This window comes from Chiloscyllium plagiosum, unplaced genomic scaffold, assembly GCF_037043375.1.
Source record: "Chiloscyllium plagiosum isolate Xiang-an unplaced genomic scaffold, Cpla_swu_hap1 HiC_scaffold_12, whole genome shotgun sequence".
NCBI lineage: Eukaryota > Metazoa > Chordata > Chondrichthyes > Orectolobiformes > Hemiscylliidae > Chiloscyllium > Chiloscyllium plagiosum.
Window position 1 is genome coordinate 78,542,138 of NW_028270150.1, and position 18,411 is coordinate 78,560,548.

Genomic DNA, 18,411 nt, shown 5'->3' on the forward strand with positions numbered 1-18,411 from the left:
CCTATACACATCATCTAGTAAATATCTACTAAGTTGACTTGCAGCTTTAAGTTGATGGTAATTGGCAGTCACACAGAAAATTCCTCATTTATTTGCCATTTCCTTAATTTCATATTTACACAAGTTTAAAGATCCTGCTTACTTGACTTCTAGAAAGCATCAAATGCTGTTTCAAAACCCATAATTATTCTGATGTCTTTGAACAGTGAAGTCAATTAATAATTGTACAGCTTACATAATATACATTAATTTTGGGTGCACGCTTGTGTCACATCTCAGAGTTAGTGCACTGGAAATGAAACTTTGCCATTCCTGGACGCATCTCAAAAATTAAAGACTTTATCCAAGATTGCAAAAGTTCCCAATTTCCCCATTTGTCTATTTGGACATAGGGTGAACAGGAAAAGGGACCACGTTTCTGCACTTAATAAGGATCATTATTTATTACAAATGAACTGATTCTGTCTGAAGGTAAATAACTATGAACTGATGATATATAACTCTACTCGTTGAAAGTCCAACCCCCTTAATAAAACCGCTCCTAAAACAGATGCGGTCAGACATTAAAAAATTCAGCATTATGGTGGAGGGAAACCTGGGAAAGCAGCTCAGTGGATCAGTCCACAGAGTTGTCTGAGGTGATCCTCTTTGCTTGCATACTTCTTCAGTCTCACTGCCCAGATATTTTTCACTTTCTTCAATGAGGTACAAAGGGACTGGTTCACAAATTAAGTCTTCGACTTATTGGTTAAAAGCAACAGCTTGCTGTAAATGATGGGGTAAATAAACTGGCTTGCTGCAGGTCTTTTTTACTGCAGAGAGACACACGACCTCCCCTTCTGAAGATTCAAAAGCTTCTGTTAATATTGTTCATGTTTGTAAGCTACTCAGTTACAAATGAGCCAATCACATAGTTGTTGTCAGGATGATCACAACTCCACTAACCAATCAGCTACTTCTGTTTAAAGAATCTAATTTTACACACCTCCCCCTGGTGCCAGCTCATCTGTAGCAAACCTCTCCCAAGTGTTTGAATAAGGCAGCAGACTAAACACCACACACAATGAGTTTCTGTAGTTTACTTTTAAAAAGTGCAACAATCTCTTCTAGAATACTTGATTTTAAAATAGTTCTTGCCTCATTGCAAGAGCAGTCAATAGTAGAAAATACAGAAATGTAAAACGATACGTATTACTTTACTGTGTAGTTATCAGATTCCAATAAATACTAATTGGCACGTCATCCAATCAAAAATAACAACAATTCCAGCTGATTTTAAGTGAAAATTTTAGGCACCTTAATAGATTAAGTTGCTAACTTGTGTACTACCTTGCCTCACATATAAACTTTCTATTGGCTAGTCTCAGCTTCGAAATCAGCTTGTCCATGAATTAACGCATCCTGGTTTAAATGGACTGTTACCTGTGAATGGTCATCGTCATCAGAATCCTTCCACAGATGAAAGTTCTCTGTTGGTTATGGCTGCAAATAGCATTGTAGCAGACCATTTGCGAAAGATTGGATATGAGTACTCACTGTCTGTCTTCTATCCAGAATGTGGCTTAGAAAAAGAAAAGGTAAGCTAAATCTGTACTTTCTCTTAAAAATGTTATTTAACTGCTGCAATGGCCCGGAATTGTTGGAGCAAATCAACACACTGACTATTGTATAGTTGGATGTCAAGGATAAACCAATGAACCATGTCAAATGCTTTTCATAGGAAGAATTAGTCACTTTATTTATAGATGCTTTCCCATGAATTTAAGTCTGACTTTCAGCACTTCCTTTCATGGTATGACTGATCCAGTTCTTTCAATATAAAAAAAGTGTCTTTTTTTTTCTAATGATTTCCATCAATTAAATAACAATCTAATAATAATCACATATTTGTTTGCATGTGTAAAAGTAACTGGTCTCACAATTTTCTTCTTTGCACTGGTGAACCCAGTTGCTCCTTCTAAGGCAGTTCAGCAGCCTTTGGATACAAATGTACTGAGTATTCTACCCAGGCAATGATGTTGACACAATATTTAAATATGTGGAGATTCACATTCAAATTAAGTTCTGCCTTGTGTGCGGCATACAATCATACACATTTTCAGCATGTGCTGATGGCAGTCATGTTTGGGAGTTCTAATCCCAATCTGTCATGGAGGAATGATCAGGCCAATTGTTGTGCAATTTCTGTTTTTCTGACAGAAATACAGATCCAGATTTTTCATGAAGATTGTCACTCTGCTTATTCATTTCTGTACCTTGGCACTGCTGCACGTTTCTGGCTGAGTCTTCTAAGCTTGGCTTCTCTAGAAATGTGAAGTGTGCATTCACAAATGCTTCTTCAGAGCATCAGAGGAAACCAAGTTATGGCCCTGTTTATGGCTCTAACTCCATAAGGCAAATCTAAATGTCTATAGTGCATGGGTAAGTCAGTGAATGAGTAATAGATGGGTGAGGTAAGTCTGCATAGGTAATTGAGTAAATGGATAGGGTAGCAGATGAGTGATGTGAATCGATAGTAGTCTGGTCATTGAAGGGAATGCAGTGGTTTGGGGGATAGCAAGGGAATGAGAGTTGTGTATTAGCTGAATAGTTATATGATAACTAAGCATGGAAATAAAACTTGTTGGAAGAAGGTTTTATTAGGTTTTGGCTCTACCATACGTCTGCACCTAATGTAAACAGTAAACTAATAATCATCAGTTTCCAAAGCTAAAGTGTTCCATCTTAGTGTTGTCAAAGCATCTAGAACTTGACCATGATTTTAATGCAAGGTAAAAGAATTGGTGTGTGATTTATGGGCCATTAATGGGGGATCCTTTCACACCTCCAAAAAGCCACCTCCAAACCTACTCAGGTCAATTAAGATCAAGGTAGTGTACTGCCGTGTGCATCTGCAGCATTGGCAATACCATTCAGATTAGACAGATCAAAGAAGAAACAAGTATGAGGACATCATGATGGCCTTTGATTCTTATACTATTATAATCCTATAATGGACTGAGTGGTTAGAAGCCAAGGGAGGCAATTAATTCCATTATAAATCGCCTGTACCACCTTGTTAATAATTATCAATATTCAACATTGTGAGATGAGACCATAAGGGACTGTTCCGTGCTGAATGTCTTGGATGAACCTTTATTGAATGCTTACAGTCTTTATTGAATGTTTAAAATCATGGTGCAGAATTTGACACAAGCTGAAATATGTAAGTGCAACAATCTCTTTTTGCCTGAAGGAAGATAAAGTTTCTATATTTTATTATACTGGGAGAAAGTTCATTAACATTCTATTGTAAATAATTATCATTGTTCTTTCCTTTCCTGTTTGTGTAGCTTTGAATATTTTTTATGTTGAAGTTGACACATTGCGCTGTCAATCAGTATTCATTGAAGAAGCTCCAACTCTAGGACAGAGGAGGATATTGCCAACTTTTCTCTTTTGGGGCAAGACTAGGAGATGCAGGAAAACAATGTACCAAGAATGATGGTGATCAGCTGCAAGTTAGCATTCTAGGTCTTTATACATTTAAGAAAGGGTGGAAGTAAATGAAGATTCTACTTATCCATATGATTTAATGAAGGAGGTCTGAATCGTATTTTGCTATTTGAAATCGGTGTAAATGATGATTTTGGTCGCAGCTACAATATCTCCTCTAAGAAGAATCAGTGTTTTGAAAAAAGTGATACAGGTAAATGTTTGTTAATTCTACTAGGGGCATCACCGTCACGCTACAGCAGCAGAAACCACAACCTAATACAGAAAATCCTTTTATTGAGTAATGCTGAAACTGGGTTTCCTTCCTTCTAAAGAAAATACCCAGTGGTGGTGTTAATTGTTTTGAGTCTTCATCAAAGTCTGCAGATCATAATACTCAGGAAGAGCTTCCTATATATGCCAGTGCTGATTAGGTGTCCAAGAACGTGTAATTTCCTGAAATCTTCTAAGTTTATTCTACTATTGATGGTGGTGAAATCCTACTTTTTGGTGGCGTTTCCACAAAGTAATTGCAAAGGAACAATCTTGCGATGAAGATAATGTGATTCGTGAGGTCCCTTTTGGTCATGGCTGACCAGGAGTTGCATCCTCGTTGTTCTTGCTTTCTGCTTCCCTGAAGCAACGTCGCTTGTGACTTAAGAAACCACTGCTGGAGTGACAGCGGGACTGTCACATCTGTATGTGGTCGCATCTGTATGTGGTCATTGATCTGCTAGAACTGCTGCACTCCTTCCTTCATGCCTGCTTGTCTGCTGCAACACTTATCAGCTTCTATTCCCCTGTTTGGTTCAGGGTGCTTCTCCACTTCATGTGGCTAGCTGCAAGCCATTCCTGGACTCCGTAACAATATCAAGCGCCTTCATTTCTCTCATGCAGACGTCCTTGTAGCGCCATTGGGGATGCCCAGTGGGTCTCTTCCCAGATGCAAGCTCTCCGTAGAGGATATCCTTTGGAATGCGGCCGTCCTCCATGCAGTGGATGTGATCCAGCCAGTGCACTCTCTGCTGCCTGAGCAGAGTGTACATATTGGGAATCTCACACTACGATGTGATTGTAGTGCCAATATCTACAAAGAAATTTATATCTTAAGCGTAGTAAGGAAACTTCATTTATTTTTCTTAAGATATTCAGCAAAGCTTCTTCAATAGTTCCTTCCAACCCATGACCACCAATTAGCATCTAGAAGGACAAGGCTGGTGGGTAGAAGGAAGCATGACTAACTTCAATTTTGCCTTCAAGTCATTCACCATCCTGACATGGAAATACATTGTTTTTCCTTTACTGATGCTGGGTCAAAATCCTGTTTCCCAATGGTGTTGTGGGTGTATTTTCTAATAAATAGGCTGCAGTGTTCAAGAAGGCAGTTCACTACTATCTTCTCAGTAATTACTGGCTGACATCTATATCCCATAGTTTTTAAAATTTACATATTTGGACCCTGCAGAAGTTCCGATGTACTGATGGCCTTGGGGATTTAATGAGAAATTTGAAATTGAAATAGACAATTCTCCTCCTCCAGCCAGATCCTCCACAAAACTCTAGCTCTGAGCTGTATTAGACTCTGATATCAATCTGAATATTTACCCAGGAAAAATGTTAGAAAAATCCTAATTTAACTGTAGACGTAAAAATGACCAAACCTGTTGATTACTCCCTAATCCAATCATGGCCCCTCACTCAATGTAAGTAGCCCCTCACTGCTCAATCTGTCTCAATCCCATTACATTAAGATCAAACTGATGAAAATTTATTAACCATTGATGTTGTGAACAGAGCCATGTTAAAATCAGACATCACTTTTTTTCTATCTTTGACCTAGTCTCAGTGCAAGCTGGTATCACTGATGATGCAGCTGATCTATTAGCATATAGCTACCACACTTACCACAAGTTCATTTCTTCTATAAATATCTAAGTCTCTAGCATCAAAGGTGCCAATTCAACAGTGCTGCCAATGCTTTTTGGAGGAGGTGAGGGACTTGTCTATCCACATTATGTTCTTGGAGTGTAACCACATTGGCAGACTAGGAGGTCAACCTCTCACAACAGTAGGTACCTCAGCTGTGACATTGATGTTGCCTAGAAGGTAAAAGCAGTGAAGACTGATCAAAGAATTTATTCAAAAGAGACAATTTCAGGACTTGAACATCAAGAGAAAGACGACAAACTTAAACACTCCTTTTTTTTTTCCCCCTTCTTTTCCTTCTCTTTTGCACACTCATGAAATGTTGAAGTACTTTCAACTCCTAAGAAGAATTTCAGTGATGTGTCATCCTCTGCTGCTGTGATGCAAAACACAATTCTGCACTTCTTTCATGAACAAGTCGAATGATATTAAAAAATTCTAGATAATAGAACTGCTGCCACTGGGCATCTGTGTTGGAGGAACTTATTGTTTGTGGATGTGGTGCCGAACAAGTGGATTGCTTTGTCCTTAGTGGTGTTTTTTGAGTACTGTCGGAGCTGCATTCATCCAGGCAAGAGGGAGTATTCCATCAGACTCCTGACTTGTGCATTGTAGATAGTGGAGTAACTTTGGGAAATCAGAAGGTTAGTTACTCACTGCAAAATTCTTAGCCCATGTCCTGTTCTTGTAGCCACCATGTTTAGATGGCTAGTCCAATTTAGTTTCTGCTCAATGGTAACCTTCAGTATGTTGACAGTGGGAGATTCACGATGGCAAAACTATTGAATATCAAGGACATTTGGGCCATGTGTCTGCTCTGCAATGATGTGGAGACTAAAAGATTTATGCCATGTTAACTCCATACAATTCAAGGATTCAACCTATGAGCATGCTGCACAACACCACACTTGTTTCAATGCCTTTAACTGCTGACTATGGAGTAAATTATTAAGGAAAATATTTCAAATCTGTTTTATTGATTTTGTTTTGTAGCAGTCTATAAATTTTGTGAAGAAGGCTCACTGGACCCAAAACATTAACTGTGCTACCTCTCCTTAGATGCTGCCAGGTCTGCTGAGTTTTTCCAACGATTTTTGATGGTGTATAATTTGTGTAACTTGCATATGAGAATTGAATGTAATTTATCTCTAATAAATATTTTGAAAGTGATGGCTAAGGAGCAGTTGCAGAAAACAAATGCGTTTAGGGGCTGTATGAAATTCCAAATTGCATGATTGTCAGATTAAACAGAGGAAAAGATAAATTTGTGAATTATTTCAATGGTTTGATCAGTTACTTTGAAATCCAGAACCAATCAGAAGGTTATTCATTAATCAAAGGACAATTTCTTATTGTTCGACTCTCGTAAATACCAAACAATGGGTGTATTTGGGTAAGTGCGAGCTTTAGTAATAACGAATGAAAGGTAGTTTATAATTATCTGGTGACCAATATGATTCTTTCAATCAATTCTCTAGAGTTTTGAAGAATAAGAGGTGATTTCTTTGAACCTTATTAGTACTTCAAGGGATATACACAGTAGATATAGATATGATGTTTCCCCTAGTTGGGGAGCTTAGAAAAAGGTGACACATTTAAATGTAAGGGGGATGTGTCATTTAGGACTGAGATGAGGAGAATTTGTTTTTACAGGTTGTGAATTTTTAGAATTTTCTACCCTAGAAGACCATGGAATCTCAATCTTTGACTATATTTACTAATGTCATGAAGAGTTCTGGGGTGAGTGGGTAAAAGGCATTGAAATTGTTCAAACAGCTGTGATAACAAATGGATAGAGCAGGCTTGGCAGCTCAAGTTCATATAAGGATTAGTTATCATAATTCTCTCTTTGAGAAATGGATATTGTTTGTTTTATAACTTTTTTGAGAAAACAAGCTATTATTTCCTGCATCAAGGTGGGAAAACTATTTTTTGAGGTTCTTCAGTCCTTTTTTTTTATTAACAGGACTGTAGTACAAGGGAAGTATTGATCAGTTTTTACAATAGCATATTTGGGATAATGTATGTGTATTTGCTGTTAGATTTTTAAAATCTTGGTAAATCACGAGATGTACCCAAACTACATGTGTATTGCAATAGGAGGAAAACTAATTATGTAGATTTGTCTAGGGTAAGCGTTTCTTCATGGATCTGCATCTCACATGCAGTTAAAGTTACAAATTGAATTTCAATCTTTTTTTTATAGGCATTTACAGCAAGAGATCTCCTGCAGGTTTTGAAGATCAACCCAAGATCAGAGCTTTACAAATCCATTGTGAGTTTGATTCTAATATAAATATGTTTAGTGGTTAACTTTTCCTCTTTCATACATTGGATAACTTTTTTTGTCTGTCTTTGTGCTCCTACAGATTTCAAATCTTGAAAAAAATCAAAAAGGTAAAAAAAAAAATCAAATACTCGATTATTGTACATGCAGGAAAAAATTATGCATGAAGTTGGTGTAGCCAGTTGTGCCTAATTCGCATTAAAGAATATATTTTAAAAATTGCCATTCTTCCAAAATTGTTAGCAATTTACCTTTTTGAGTGTTTTTTTTTGTTACTGGCAGGGTTTCTTATTCAGTTTCTGATGGATCTGATTGACTACCACCTAAGTCGAGCACATCGGGATGCAGAAACTCAAACCAGCTGTGCTTCAGAGTACACGGAATCTATTGGTAAGGAACAGATGTGGAGGTTTCTGTAAGAATTTATCCTTGCAGCACATTTTTAAGTGATGTCTCGAAATTAAGTAAATCTTCAACAGAGTGTGCAAGTTAATTTTAGAATGATGAACCTGCAATGTCTCTATAGTTAGTTTCTTTTCAATTGGCCTAATTTATGAGTTGCAGATCTCCATAGTTCTGTCCTTGGATTGCTAATTCTAAATAATGGCCATAGAAAATGCAGTTACATCAAAACAAAGTATTTTTACTTTTTTTTTATTGCTGTGGTTTTATTTTAACTGGCTTGTGTGATTAATGCAAATGTTAATTGGCAATGGTTATGTCAAGATACCAAATACCTGATAAATTATGCAAATAAACAGTTTTTGGTTAACAAGGTTGTTGGTAGTGTTATGGACTGGGCCAGACCACTCAAAAGATTCTTAAGTAGGCAGCCCAGACCATAACTTTGCAATTTGTTTCGGTAAGTGTACAGTGAATATTACCCAGTGTAAGTTAGCGAGGTTGACTACTGAGTTTTAAAACAGACAAAAAAATTATTCACAAAATTACACCATGAAACACAACAAACAGATTAAAGAACCCCTACAGGACTCAGTCTATCCAAACTAGACTTAATTATGCTGTTCTGAATATACGCAACAGTCCCACAGAGCAAACCCCCTTAAAACACAGTTTAAAAAAAAGGAACAGATGCTTACAGGTTGAAGTTAGAAGGGCAGAAAGAGAGAGAGAGCCTGTTCACACAGTCCACTGCTAAACTTGCAACTAGTTCTGGACTGAACTGCTCAGCTAGAGAGCTGACTACTCCCTTTCCATTATACAGGTCACTTCTAAAACATGATCACTTGAGCCTGAACCCTCATCTGTTCACATATAAACAAAAGGCCTCTCAAAATCCTTTTCATCTCTGTATCAAACTAGTCTAATCGGAGCCCTGCCCATTTAAAACCCCTCTGAAAAATGTCAAGGATCCTTTAGAAAGGAACAGCTTTTAGGAAAAAGGGACCAGTTTTGTGACACTCGCTTGGAAAAAAAACCATCAATATCAAAAGATGCTTCATTTTAAAACCCTTCAAAAACAAACTGGCTGGTAGTCTAAAACACACAAATACACTGTACTAACTATAAACATGCAAACATACATAACCACATGCAAACTCACGTCATGGCACACCCACCATCGAATGTCTCCATATCGCATTCGAGTCTTGACAACTATTCGACAGCCACATTTTCACAACCTGCCACTTGCACAATTGTCAAATTGAGTGGCTGCAACAACAAGCTCCACTTAAACAGTCTGGCATTTTTGTCGTTAAGTTTTTCCACAAATGTTATGATCAATATATATGATTATATTATCAGCAATGCTTCTGAGACAAACACTGAAATCTTGTAATGCCAACACCAAGCTTAGTCTCTTTCTCCACTGTTGAATATTTCTGTTGATTAACATTTTTCCAGGAAAAATACCCGATGGGTCTTTCTATTCCCTTGTCATCCTCTTGCAGGAGCACAGGACCAAAACCCACATTACTGGCATTGATAAGCATCTTGAAAGGCTTCGTGTAATCCAGTGTGGCTAATACTGGGGCAGTGGTTAACGGTTTTTAAACTGTCAAATGCCTTTTGACAGTCTGCAGTCCACTGAAACTTCTTGCCTTCTTTTAACAATTCAACAAGTGGAACAGGCACACTGCCAAAGTTCTGCATAACCTTTGGTAAAATTCCACTCAATTCCAGGAACCGTAGAACTGCTTTTTTCATCGGTGTGGGAAATTCCCCAGATACTTTCGTTTTCATATCCCATGGGGCCATTTGTCCATGTTGAATAACATGGCCCAAAAAGGTGACTTGGACTTTGGCAAATTCACTTTTGGCTAGGTTTACGACCAAGCCTGCCTTCTGAAGTCAATCGAACAAGTCCGATAAATGCTGTAAATGTTCCTTCCTGGTGACTAAAACTCACCAGGTCATCAATATACATCACAAAGTTGGGTAATCCAGCAATGGCCTTATTAGTCAGTCTCTGAAATGTGGCTGAGGCATTTTTCATACCAAATGGCATGATTTTGAACTGATTTTGAACAGAAATAAACTGGGAAGTACTAACCTAATTGTGCATGATGTAGAGATAGGAGATGCTGTTCTGATTACGCAACATCCTTATAGGCATAACCTGTAAAGTTGGCACAGGTTCAGATGGGGATATGAAAGCTAAAATTGTCTTTGCTTTCTCAGACAGAGGTACTTGCCAGTAACCTCTGAGCAAGAGCAACTTAGAAACGTAGGTTGCATGTCCCACTTTTTCGACACAGTCCTCCAACCGTGGAATTGGATATGCATCAGTCTTTGTAATGGCATTGACTTGGTGATAGTGCACACATAACCGTTGGGAACCATCTGGCTTTGGCATCATGACTACAGGTGACTTCCAGTCACTGTAACTCACTTAGGTCATGCCATCTGGGAGCATGCGCTCTATCCCCATCTGAACCTGTGCCAACTTTACAGGTTATGCCTATAAGGATGTTGCGTAATCAGAACAGCATCTCCTATCTCTACATCATGCACAATTAGGTTAGTACTTCCCAGTTTATTTCTGCATATCTCTTTATGTGATAGTAATAACTCTTGCAGGTCATTTTGATTTCTTTGTGGAAGGTAACTCAATAATTTATCCCAATTTTTGACAACTTCCTTATTATCCAATTTGATTTGAGGAATGTCCAGTTCAAAATCCTCTGAACTTGGTTCTTCTTTCTGTGCTGTAATCATTAACACCTTCTCCTCTTGCTTTCCTTCTCTCTCAAAATACCTTTTGTGTATATTCACATGACACACTCTGTGAGATTTCTTCCTGTCTGGAGTCCTTATCAAGTAGTTCACCTCAATTTCCTTTTGATTTGATAAGGTCCACTAAACTTTGCTTTTAAAAGTTCATCTGTTACTGGAAGTAAAACCTTATCCCCAATTGCAAAAGAATTTGTGATTTCTTATACACTTCCTGTTTCATTGTACGCTGTGATACTGATAAATGCTGTTGAGCCAACTCTCCAGTTCTATTTAATTGTTCTCTTAAAATTTGACACATAGTTCAAATATACGGTCTCTGAATTTTGACTTATTAATTTCTCCGTAATCAATTTTAATGGTTCACATACTTCATGCCCAAAAATGTATTCAAATGGACTGAATTTGGTTGATTCATTTAGTGCATCTCTGATCGCAAAAAATACAAACGGAACTCCCTTATCCCAATCATCTGGATAATCCTGACCATAAGCCCTCAGCATGGTCTTTAGTGTTTGATGTCATCTGTCTCTCACTCCCTGCGATTCTGGATGGGACACAGTAGATTTGAATTGCTTTATTCCCAATTTATCCGTACCTTTCTTGAATAGTTTGGATGTGAAGTTTGATCGTGATCTGTCTGGATCTCTATTGGTAGTCTGTATCTAGCAAAAATTGTTTTTTTTTGCTCTGATACAACCCTTTATTGCTGTAATATTGCATAATAGGATTGCCTCTGGAAATCTAGTCGACACATCCATTATTGTTAAATACTTATTCCCACTTTTTGTTTGAAGTAGGGGACCGACACAATCAATCAAGAGTCTTGTGAAAGGTTCCTCAAATGCTGGAATAGGTATTAAAGGTGCAGGTTTTAATATTGCCTGTGGTTTTCTGATTAGCTGATATGTGTGACACATCTGGCAAAATACAACTAAATCCTTGTGTAGTCCAGGCCAGTAAAAATGTCTTTGTATTTTAGCCTGTGTTTTCCTCACCCCTAAAAGACCTCCAAGTGGTAGCTCATGCGCCACTCGCAGCACCTCCTTTCTATACTCTACTGGCAAACAATTTGATGAATAAAGTTTGAGAGAAGATTTGTAGCTTGGGTGGTCGTTGTTGTGGTTCTGTTCGCCGAGCTGGGAATTTGCGTTGCAGACGTTTCAGGCTTCACAGGAGGCTCCCAAGCACTGAGAATGTCACCTAGACAGGGGACGAAACTTCTGCAAGACAAATTCCCAGCTCGCCGAACAGAACCACAACAATTTGATGAATCTCTGCCCACTTCTCATCTGCTTGAATGTGATGGTCTCCATTTCCTCATTAATACATAATTTGTTAAGTAGTAACACACAGGGATGCATTCATTCTCCTCTGTTTCTGCCTTTTGATACAAATGTTTCAAGTTCTCATCTTTTCTGCTGTAATTCAATAAGCGTAACAGAGCTAAAGATACTTGTACATTTACCTCGTTACTCTTGCTCTGTCGCACCTATCTGATGAAAAAAATGTCTAGGATAAAGCTATGTCAGCTTCCTTATCTGTGCCTTTTGACTCTCCTGCTTCAGCTTGTGCCTCTGTGATCTTGTGACCACACAATCAGGGAAAATTCTTGAATAAACATCCTTCATTTCTTCAGTTTCCTGCGTCCGTACTGGTGTTTCAACTAGAGTAGGCAGCATACCTACCAGTGAATCAGCTGTATTATTTGTAAGGACAAATTGTATTCCTGGAGCTCAGAGTTTGTCCAGTACTCCTACCACAAATTCTACACTCTTCTTTGGACTCTTTAAGTTTCACCATGTGTAATTGAGCACTTTTTGTTTCACTGTGAATTCCTGTTACCAGTACTTTTTCTGGCAATAGATCCTCAGGCATACATATCTTCTCCTCCTTCAGCATCTCAGATTGAGAGGATCCTGTATCCCTTAATATTGTAAGCTCTTTACCTGCTACTCCTGGCCTATATGAATAAACTTTATGCTTGCATGTATATTTTTTAAGCAGATCTGGCACTCCCTCCTTAACCAAACTCTGATCATCTTGTACACTCTGAGGCAGTTGTCTGGCTTCCCTTGGGCTTTTTGTTACTAGTCCAACAAAGCTCCCAGGCTTGTCTGGTTTTCCTACATCTGGCTTTCTCCTAGCCTGCCAACACTGCGATTTTGTGTGGCTCACTTTATTACAATAAAAATACTGGAGCTTTTTAACTTCTTTGTTCCCCCTCAGGGGTTTCTTTGTCCCCCTCAAGGGTTACCCTGTGGTAAGTTCTTTTTATGATCTTCACCTGAGGCCTACCTTTCCCTTTCCACCTGAGGATTTTGCTGCCTCGATTTCTATCCCTCATGGACTGAAATTGATTCTGGAAGCCAAACCATGTTTTATGGAGCAGCTCCTAATCATCAGCCACTTTAGCTGCTAACCTTGCCATTGCAACTGTCTGCTCTTCCACATGAGTTCGCACTACTTAACGCCATGAATTTTTTAATTCCTCCAAAATAATTACCTCCCTAAGGCCATCATAGGTTTGTTCAATTTTTAAAGCTCTTACCCATCTATCGAAATTACTCTGTTTGATCCTTTCAAACTCAATCTAGGTTTGACCTGGGTCCCTCCTTAGATTCCTGAAATGTTGCCTATAGGCTTCTGGTTCAAGCTCATGCACTTAAAATGGCTTTTTTCACCTCCTCATACTCCCCAGGTATGTCCTGTGATAGGGATGCAAATATCTCTCTAGCTCTACCTACAACTTTTGTTTGGATCAACAAAACCCACATTGCCACTGCATTTGCTTAGCCACCTTGTCAAATTAGATGAAAAAGGCTTCCACATCCTTCTCATCAAATTTGGGCAATGCTTGAATATACTTAAACAGTTTCTCACTAGACTTCTGACTACCAGGGGCTTGCTCATCCTCACTCTCTTCCTCACTCAGCCTACCTTCAGCCTTTATCTCTAGCCTTCTGACTTTCCTTTTTACCTGTCAGTTTTTGAAGTTCAGAAGCTCTCTTGTTTTATTTCTCTTCTAGTCTCTCTTCTCTCTCTTCTGCTTTTAATCGTAACTCAAACTGTTTCATTTTTGCTGCCCTTTCCTTACTTCTCGCCTCTAATTCAAGCTGCTTCATTTGCAATTGAATTCTTGCCATCTCTATAGATGCTGATGGTTTCCCTGGCAAGTTTAAATGCTGAGCTATTACTGTAATTACCTCTCCTCTCCTCACAAAAACAGGCAGTTCCAATTCCAGTTTGTCTGCTAATTCCTGCAGTTTGGTCTTATTCACCTTTTGCAAAACTTCCAAAGTTACTGCATCCACTTTCAGAAAACCTTTTGGCGATCGAAAGAGCCATTACTCTCCCAAGCTTTGTCCACCCAACCAAACCAACACCCGAAATAAAGACACTAGCACCTACCACTCGCAATTCCACAAAGAGCCCCCAATCTGTTATGGTCTAGGCCAGGCCACTCAAAAGATTCTTAAGTAGGCAGCCCAGACCATATCTTTGCAATTTGTTTCGGTGAGTGTACAGTGAAAATTACCCAGTGCAAGTTAGCGAGGTTGACTACCAAGTTTTAAAACGGACAAACATTTATTCACAAAATTACACAATGAAACACAACAAACAGAATAAAGAACCCCTACAGAACTCGGTCTATCCAAACTAGACTTAATTATGCTGTTCTGAATATATACAACAGTCCCACAAAGCAAACCCCCCCCTTAAAACGCAGTAAGAAAAATGGAACAGATGCCTGACAGGTTGAAGTTAGAAGGGCAGAAAGAGAGAGACAGCCTGTTCACACAGTCCACGGCTGAACTCGCAACTAGTTCTGGACTAAACTGCTCAGCTAGAGACCTGAATACTCCCCTTCCATTATGCAAGTCACTTCTAAAACATGACCACTTTGGCCTTAAGTCTCATCTGTTTACATATAAACAAAGGGCCTCTCAAAATCCTTTTTATCTCTGTATCAAACTAGTCTAATTGGAGCCCAGCCCATTTATGACCCTTCTGAAAAAGGTCAAGGACACAGGATCCTTGAGAAAAGGAACAGCTTTTAGAAAAAAAGGGACCAGCTCTGTGACAGCAGTTAGGGAAATCTGTCAGTGTATTCCACCACTTCTAAATTAAACTGGTGAAAATTTCGTTGGAAGTAGGTTTAATTTTAACAACAATTGCCTGCCAGTTCTGGGGTGGAGGGTGGTTATATGGAGGGATTTTTCTCGCTGAGGTCTATCAAGTGATCTTGTGCAGTTTTCCTCTGCTCACCTTTGCATCTGCATCATGCCTGTATGTCATTGTGTTAATATTATCACATGCTGTCAGTGGCACAAGTGCTCTTTGCTGCCAGGACTTTCTGGGATTTGTTCTGCTGACACTATATTTAAAGCCCAGCTGAGCACCAGGTCAAACACTGCCAATTAGGAATAGCACTTCATAGTGAATTTAGTTGGAAGGAAACAATAAAGAAAAGGTTCTAAGGTATATGGGTGACACTTCGTTAGAAATAGACAATCACATTCATAAGTGTATGTTCACTTTACATCATCACGTGTATGATTGACTGAGAGTAATCACAGCTACAAGAACAAAACTACAAAACCCATCCTTTGATGATGATAGAACCTTGTCTGAACAGTGTTACTGTTTCTTTAATGGGAATTGCACATTTGTGATTCAGATGAGGATGGAAGGCAACGGAGTGTGTTGCAGAAACGAACAGAGAATTCAGGAGAAACTCATCAGGTTTGGCAGCATCTGTGGGCAGAGAAACAGAGTTAATGTTTTGTGTTTGGTGGGACTCTCCTTCAGAATGAATAGGTGTTGTCAAATTTTTTTTATACTCTTGACAGAGACTGAGGCAGAGCAAGCGGGTAAAGGGTGTAAAAACGCAGTGGAAAAGATAAAGCAGTTGTTAATGGTGAAAGAGAAAATAAATGTAAATTTGGTGTAAATTAAGGTGTGAAAGTAAGAGAATGCATCCACTTTGTGCTAAGCAGAATGTATTCCTATCTCCCTTGCATTTTCTGTAAACCATCAGTCCTGGATATGCTGCTACTCAGTTTTTCAGTTTAACTCTTCATCTTCCCAATTCACATCACCCTAACCCCCAAGCCTGAGATCTGCACTTAGACATGCCAATATTATGCTGCATTGACAATCCCTCCTGGTTAAGCCAGAGTAATGACACCCACTCCCACAGTTACCAATGGCCTCCAATGCTCTATTGCCTCCCATTCTTTTAAGCTTAGTTGCCCCTATTCACAATTATTTTCTCTGCTGCATCTCAGCATGCTGCCTTCAATTCCCACAATTGACTACCCTACCATTCCACTGCAACAGTGGAAGTTCTGATAATCCAGCTCCCTCTAATGGGTGGCCAGACCTCTAATTGATCTCTGCAGTTCCCCAACTGACCTGCAACTAATCCATGCATTGGTATACTGAAATATTGCCATGGCCTGCATCCCTGACCTAACTGCTTAGATCAAGAATGGACTATGCTGTTGTCTGACTGGAAAAACCACCTGACTTACAGGCACTGCCCCTTGACTCTGCTTAGACTTTGAGACATAGACTGTGCTTCAATTAAATAGCTGTGTATTTTTCATGCACACTGCTGGCATGTGCTGCAGGCATGACACTAATATAGTATAGGCGAAAGTGTGGACTATAGATGCTGGAGATCAGAGTTGAGAGTGTGGTGCTGGAAAAGAACAGCAGGTCAGAGGAGCAGGAGAGTCGATGTTTCAGTTAAAAGCCCTTCATCAAGAATGAGTAGTATGTAGTATTGGTATATATCATATATCAAAATATGACACCCCCCCTCCAATAGGACTGATGATTGCTGGCAAGCTGCCTGATTTTATGTCTGTGCGCAAAGCCAAGCATTGTTGAATTGTAAGTTCAGAATGAGATAATTTGCAGAAAAGCAAGGCAAGGCAGAAATTCTGTGAGCATCCAAGTAGATGCAATGAGAGTGAGCACTAAGATTGCAAGCTAAGAGCCCTGAGATGCAGCCTGTTGGTGCAGGAAATGTGCATAAAATGATCCTGGCAACAGTATTACAACAAAAGGTGCCAATGAGCTCCAAGCTACAATATTAAAGTTGTGAATTGTATGTGGGTTAGAGACGTGAGATGATGTGGTGAGGTTAATGTATATCCAATGATGGCTTTTGTGAATTGGGAGTGGAGGCAGCCACTGCCCATGGAACTGATCGTGAGATGTGGAGAAATGCTCATCAGGACAGAGGTCCAGAGGGAAAGATTTCCAGCATCTACAGTATTTTGCTACTATTAAAGGCCCGGAGGAGCATGCGGTAAATTAGAACCACCAGGTTTAAAAATTCATATCAGGAATTGTTGCCTTCTAGCTTCCCTCCACCGTCTGGGCAAATAGCAAACTGCAGACAAGTAAGATTAGATTAAGTGCATGCAAATAGGCCTGCTACTGCTCACCAGGAAAAATCTCATTTTGCTCTTAATGCCTTGGGTGGCAAATCAGACTTTTTTTTTCTCAACATCAAGAATCTTATTTTCATAATCTCTCCACATTTTCCTTGCTATTGCCTATGTTCTGGTGCCAAGAAGATCCTGCTCAATGTTTCTGTTGCAGCACAGCAAAATTCTGCACTCTGACTTCACTTCAAGTGACAACTGGAGGTTGTTGGATGAGGACTGTCTCTGACATGCTGACAGGAGTTGAAGGAGATGACTTGAACTTTGCTGATGTTCAGCTGGAGAAAGCTTTGACTCATTAGTTGTGGTGATAGGCAGGCAATGAGATTTTTTTTGTCTGAACATGTCTAGAAACAGATCCTAAGCACTGCCATATAATATTGCCAATTCTAACCTAAAGTAATTATGAAGAGAGGGCCAAGGATGGCTTAGTCTATTATGGCAGTATACCTGGAGGTGGACTGCAAAAGGCAACACTTTGAATGAGAACATTGTCATCAACTGTGTTGAAAACTGCAGAGAACTTGAGAAGAGGTATTAAGGCCATGATTGCACACGATATTTATTGAAATGATATCAGTACCGTGAGTTGAACTGAAGATTGGGATCCTGCTTTGCTGGTTTGTAGGTGGTGAAATGAATATTTCAGTTGCAGATAACCAAAAGTAAAAGCAACCTCAAATGGGTCTTGGAGTGGTTGGGAAAGTTGACTGCTGTCAGAAATGTAAACATGATTGGAGTTGGGGTTTGTCTTATTTGTTGCTCCTTGCAGTACAGACTGTACCTTATTTATTCATGTTCTGTATTTCATTAAAACTTTGGAGCTGCAGCAGCAGCAAATTTACAATGTAAAGATGCCAATTCTGGTATTCCCTTCTATTTTGGTCTCTCACTGCTGTACTAACAACTCACCATTTTCTTTCTTACAGTTGATAAATTTCAAATGATTGATGAAGAATATGCAGCATTTCATCCAACAAATTTACAAGAGGACTTCTGGGAAACTAAACTCCTTGCATATCGTAAACAAATAGAAGAACAGCTTCAAGAAGAGATGCGGCAAGAGGT

At 39.1% G+C, this 18,411-nt stretch overlaps 1 protein-coding gene across 4 annotated transcripts in view; it reads left to right on the forward strand.

Annotated features, from left to right (window-relative positions):
• Nucleotides 1–18,411, forward strand: part of ofd1 (OFD1 centriole and centriolar satellite protein) — a 99,542-nt gene that overhangs the window by 7,185 nt on the left and 73,946 nt on the right. For all 4 annotated transcript variants that reach the window (XR_015758913.1, XM_043700576.2, XM_043700577.2 and 1 more), the window contains 5 exons: nt 1,362–1,577; nt 7,607–7,675; nt 7,770–7,797; nt 7,970–8,077; nt 18,273–18,409. Coding sequence is in view for 3 of the 4 variants with exons in the window: in XM_043700576.2 (XP_043556511.2) it covers nt 1,362–1,577; nt 7,607–7,675; nt 7,770–7,797; nt 7,970–8,077; nt 18,273–18,409 (558 nt within the window). In the remaining variant the exon portion in view is untranslated. The remainder of the gene's footprint in view (nt 1–1,361; nt 1,578–7,606; nt 7,676–7,769; nt 7,798–7,969; nt 8,078–18,272; nt 18,410–18,411) is intronic.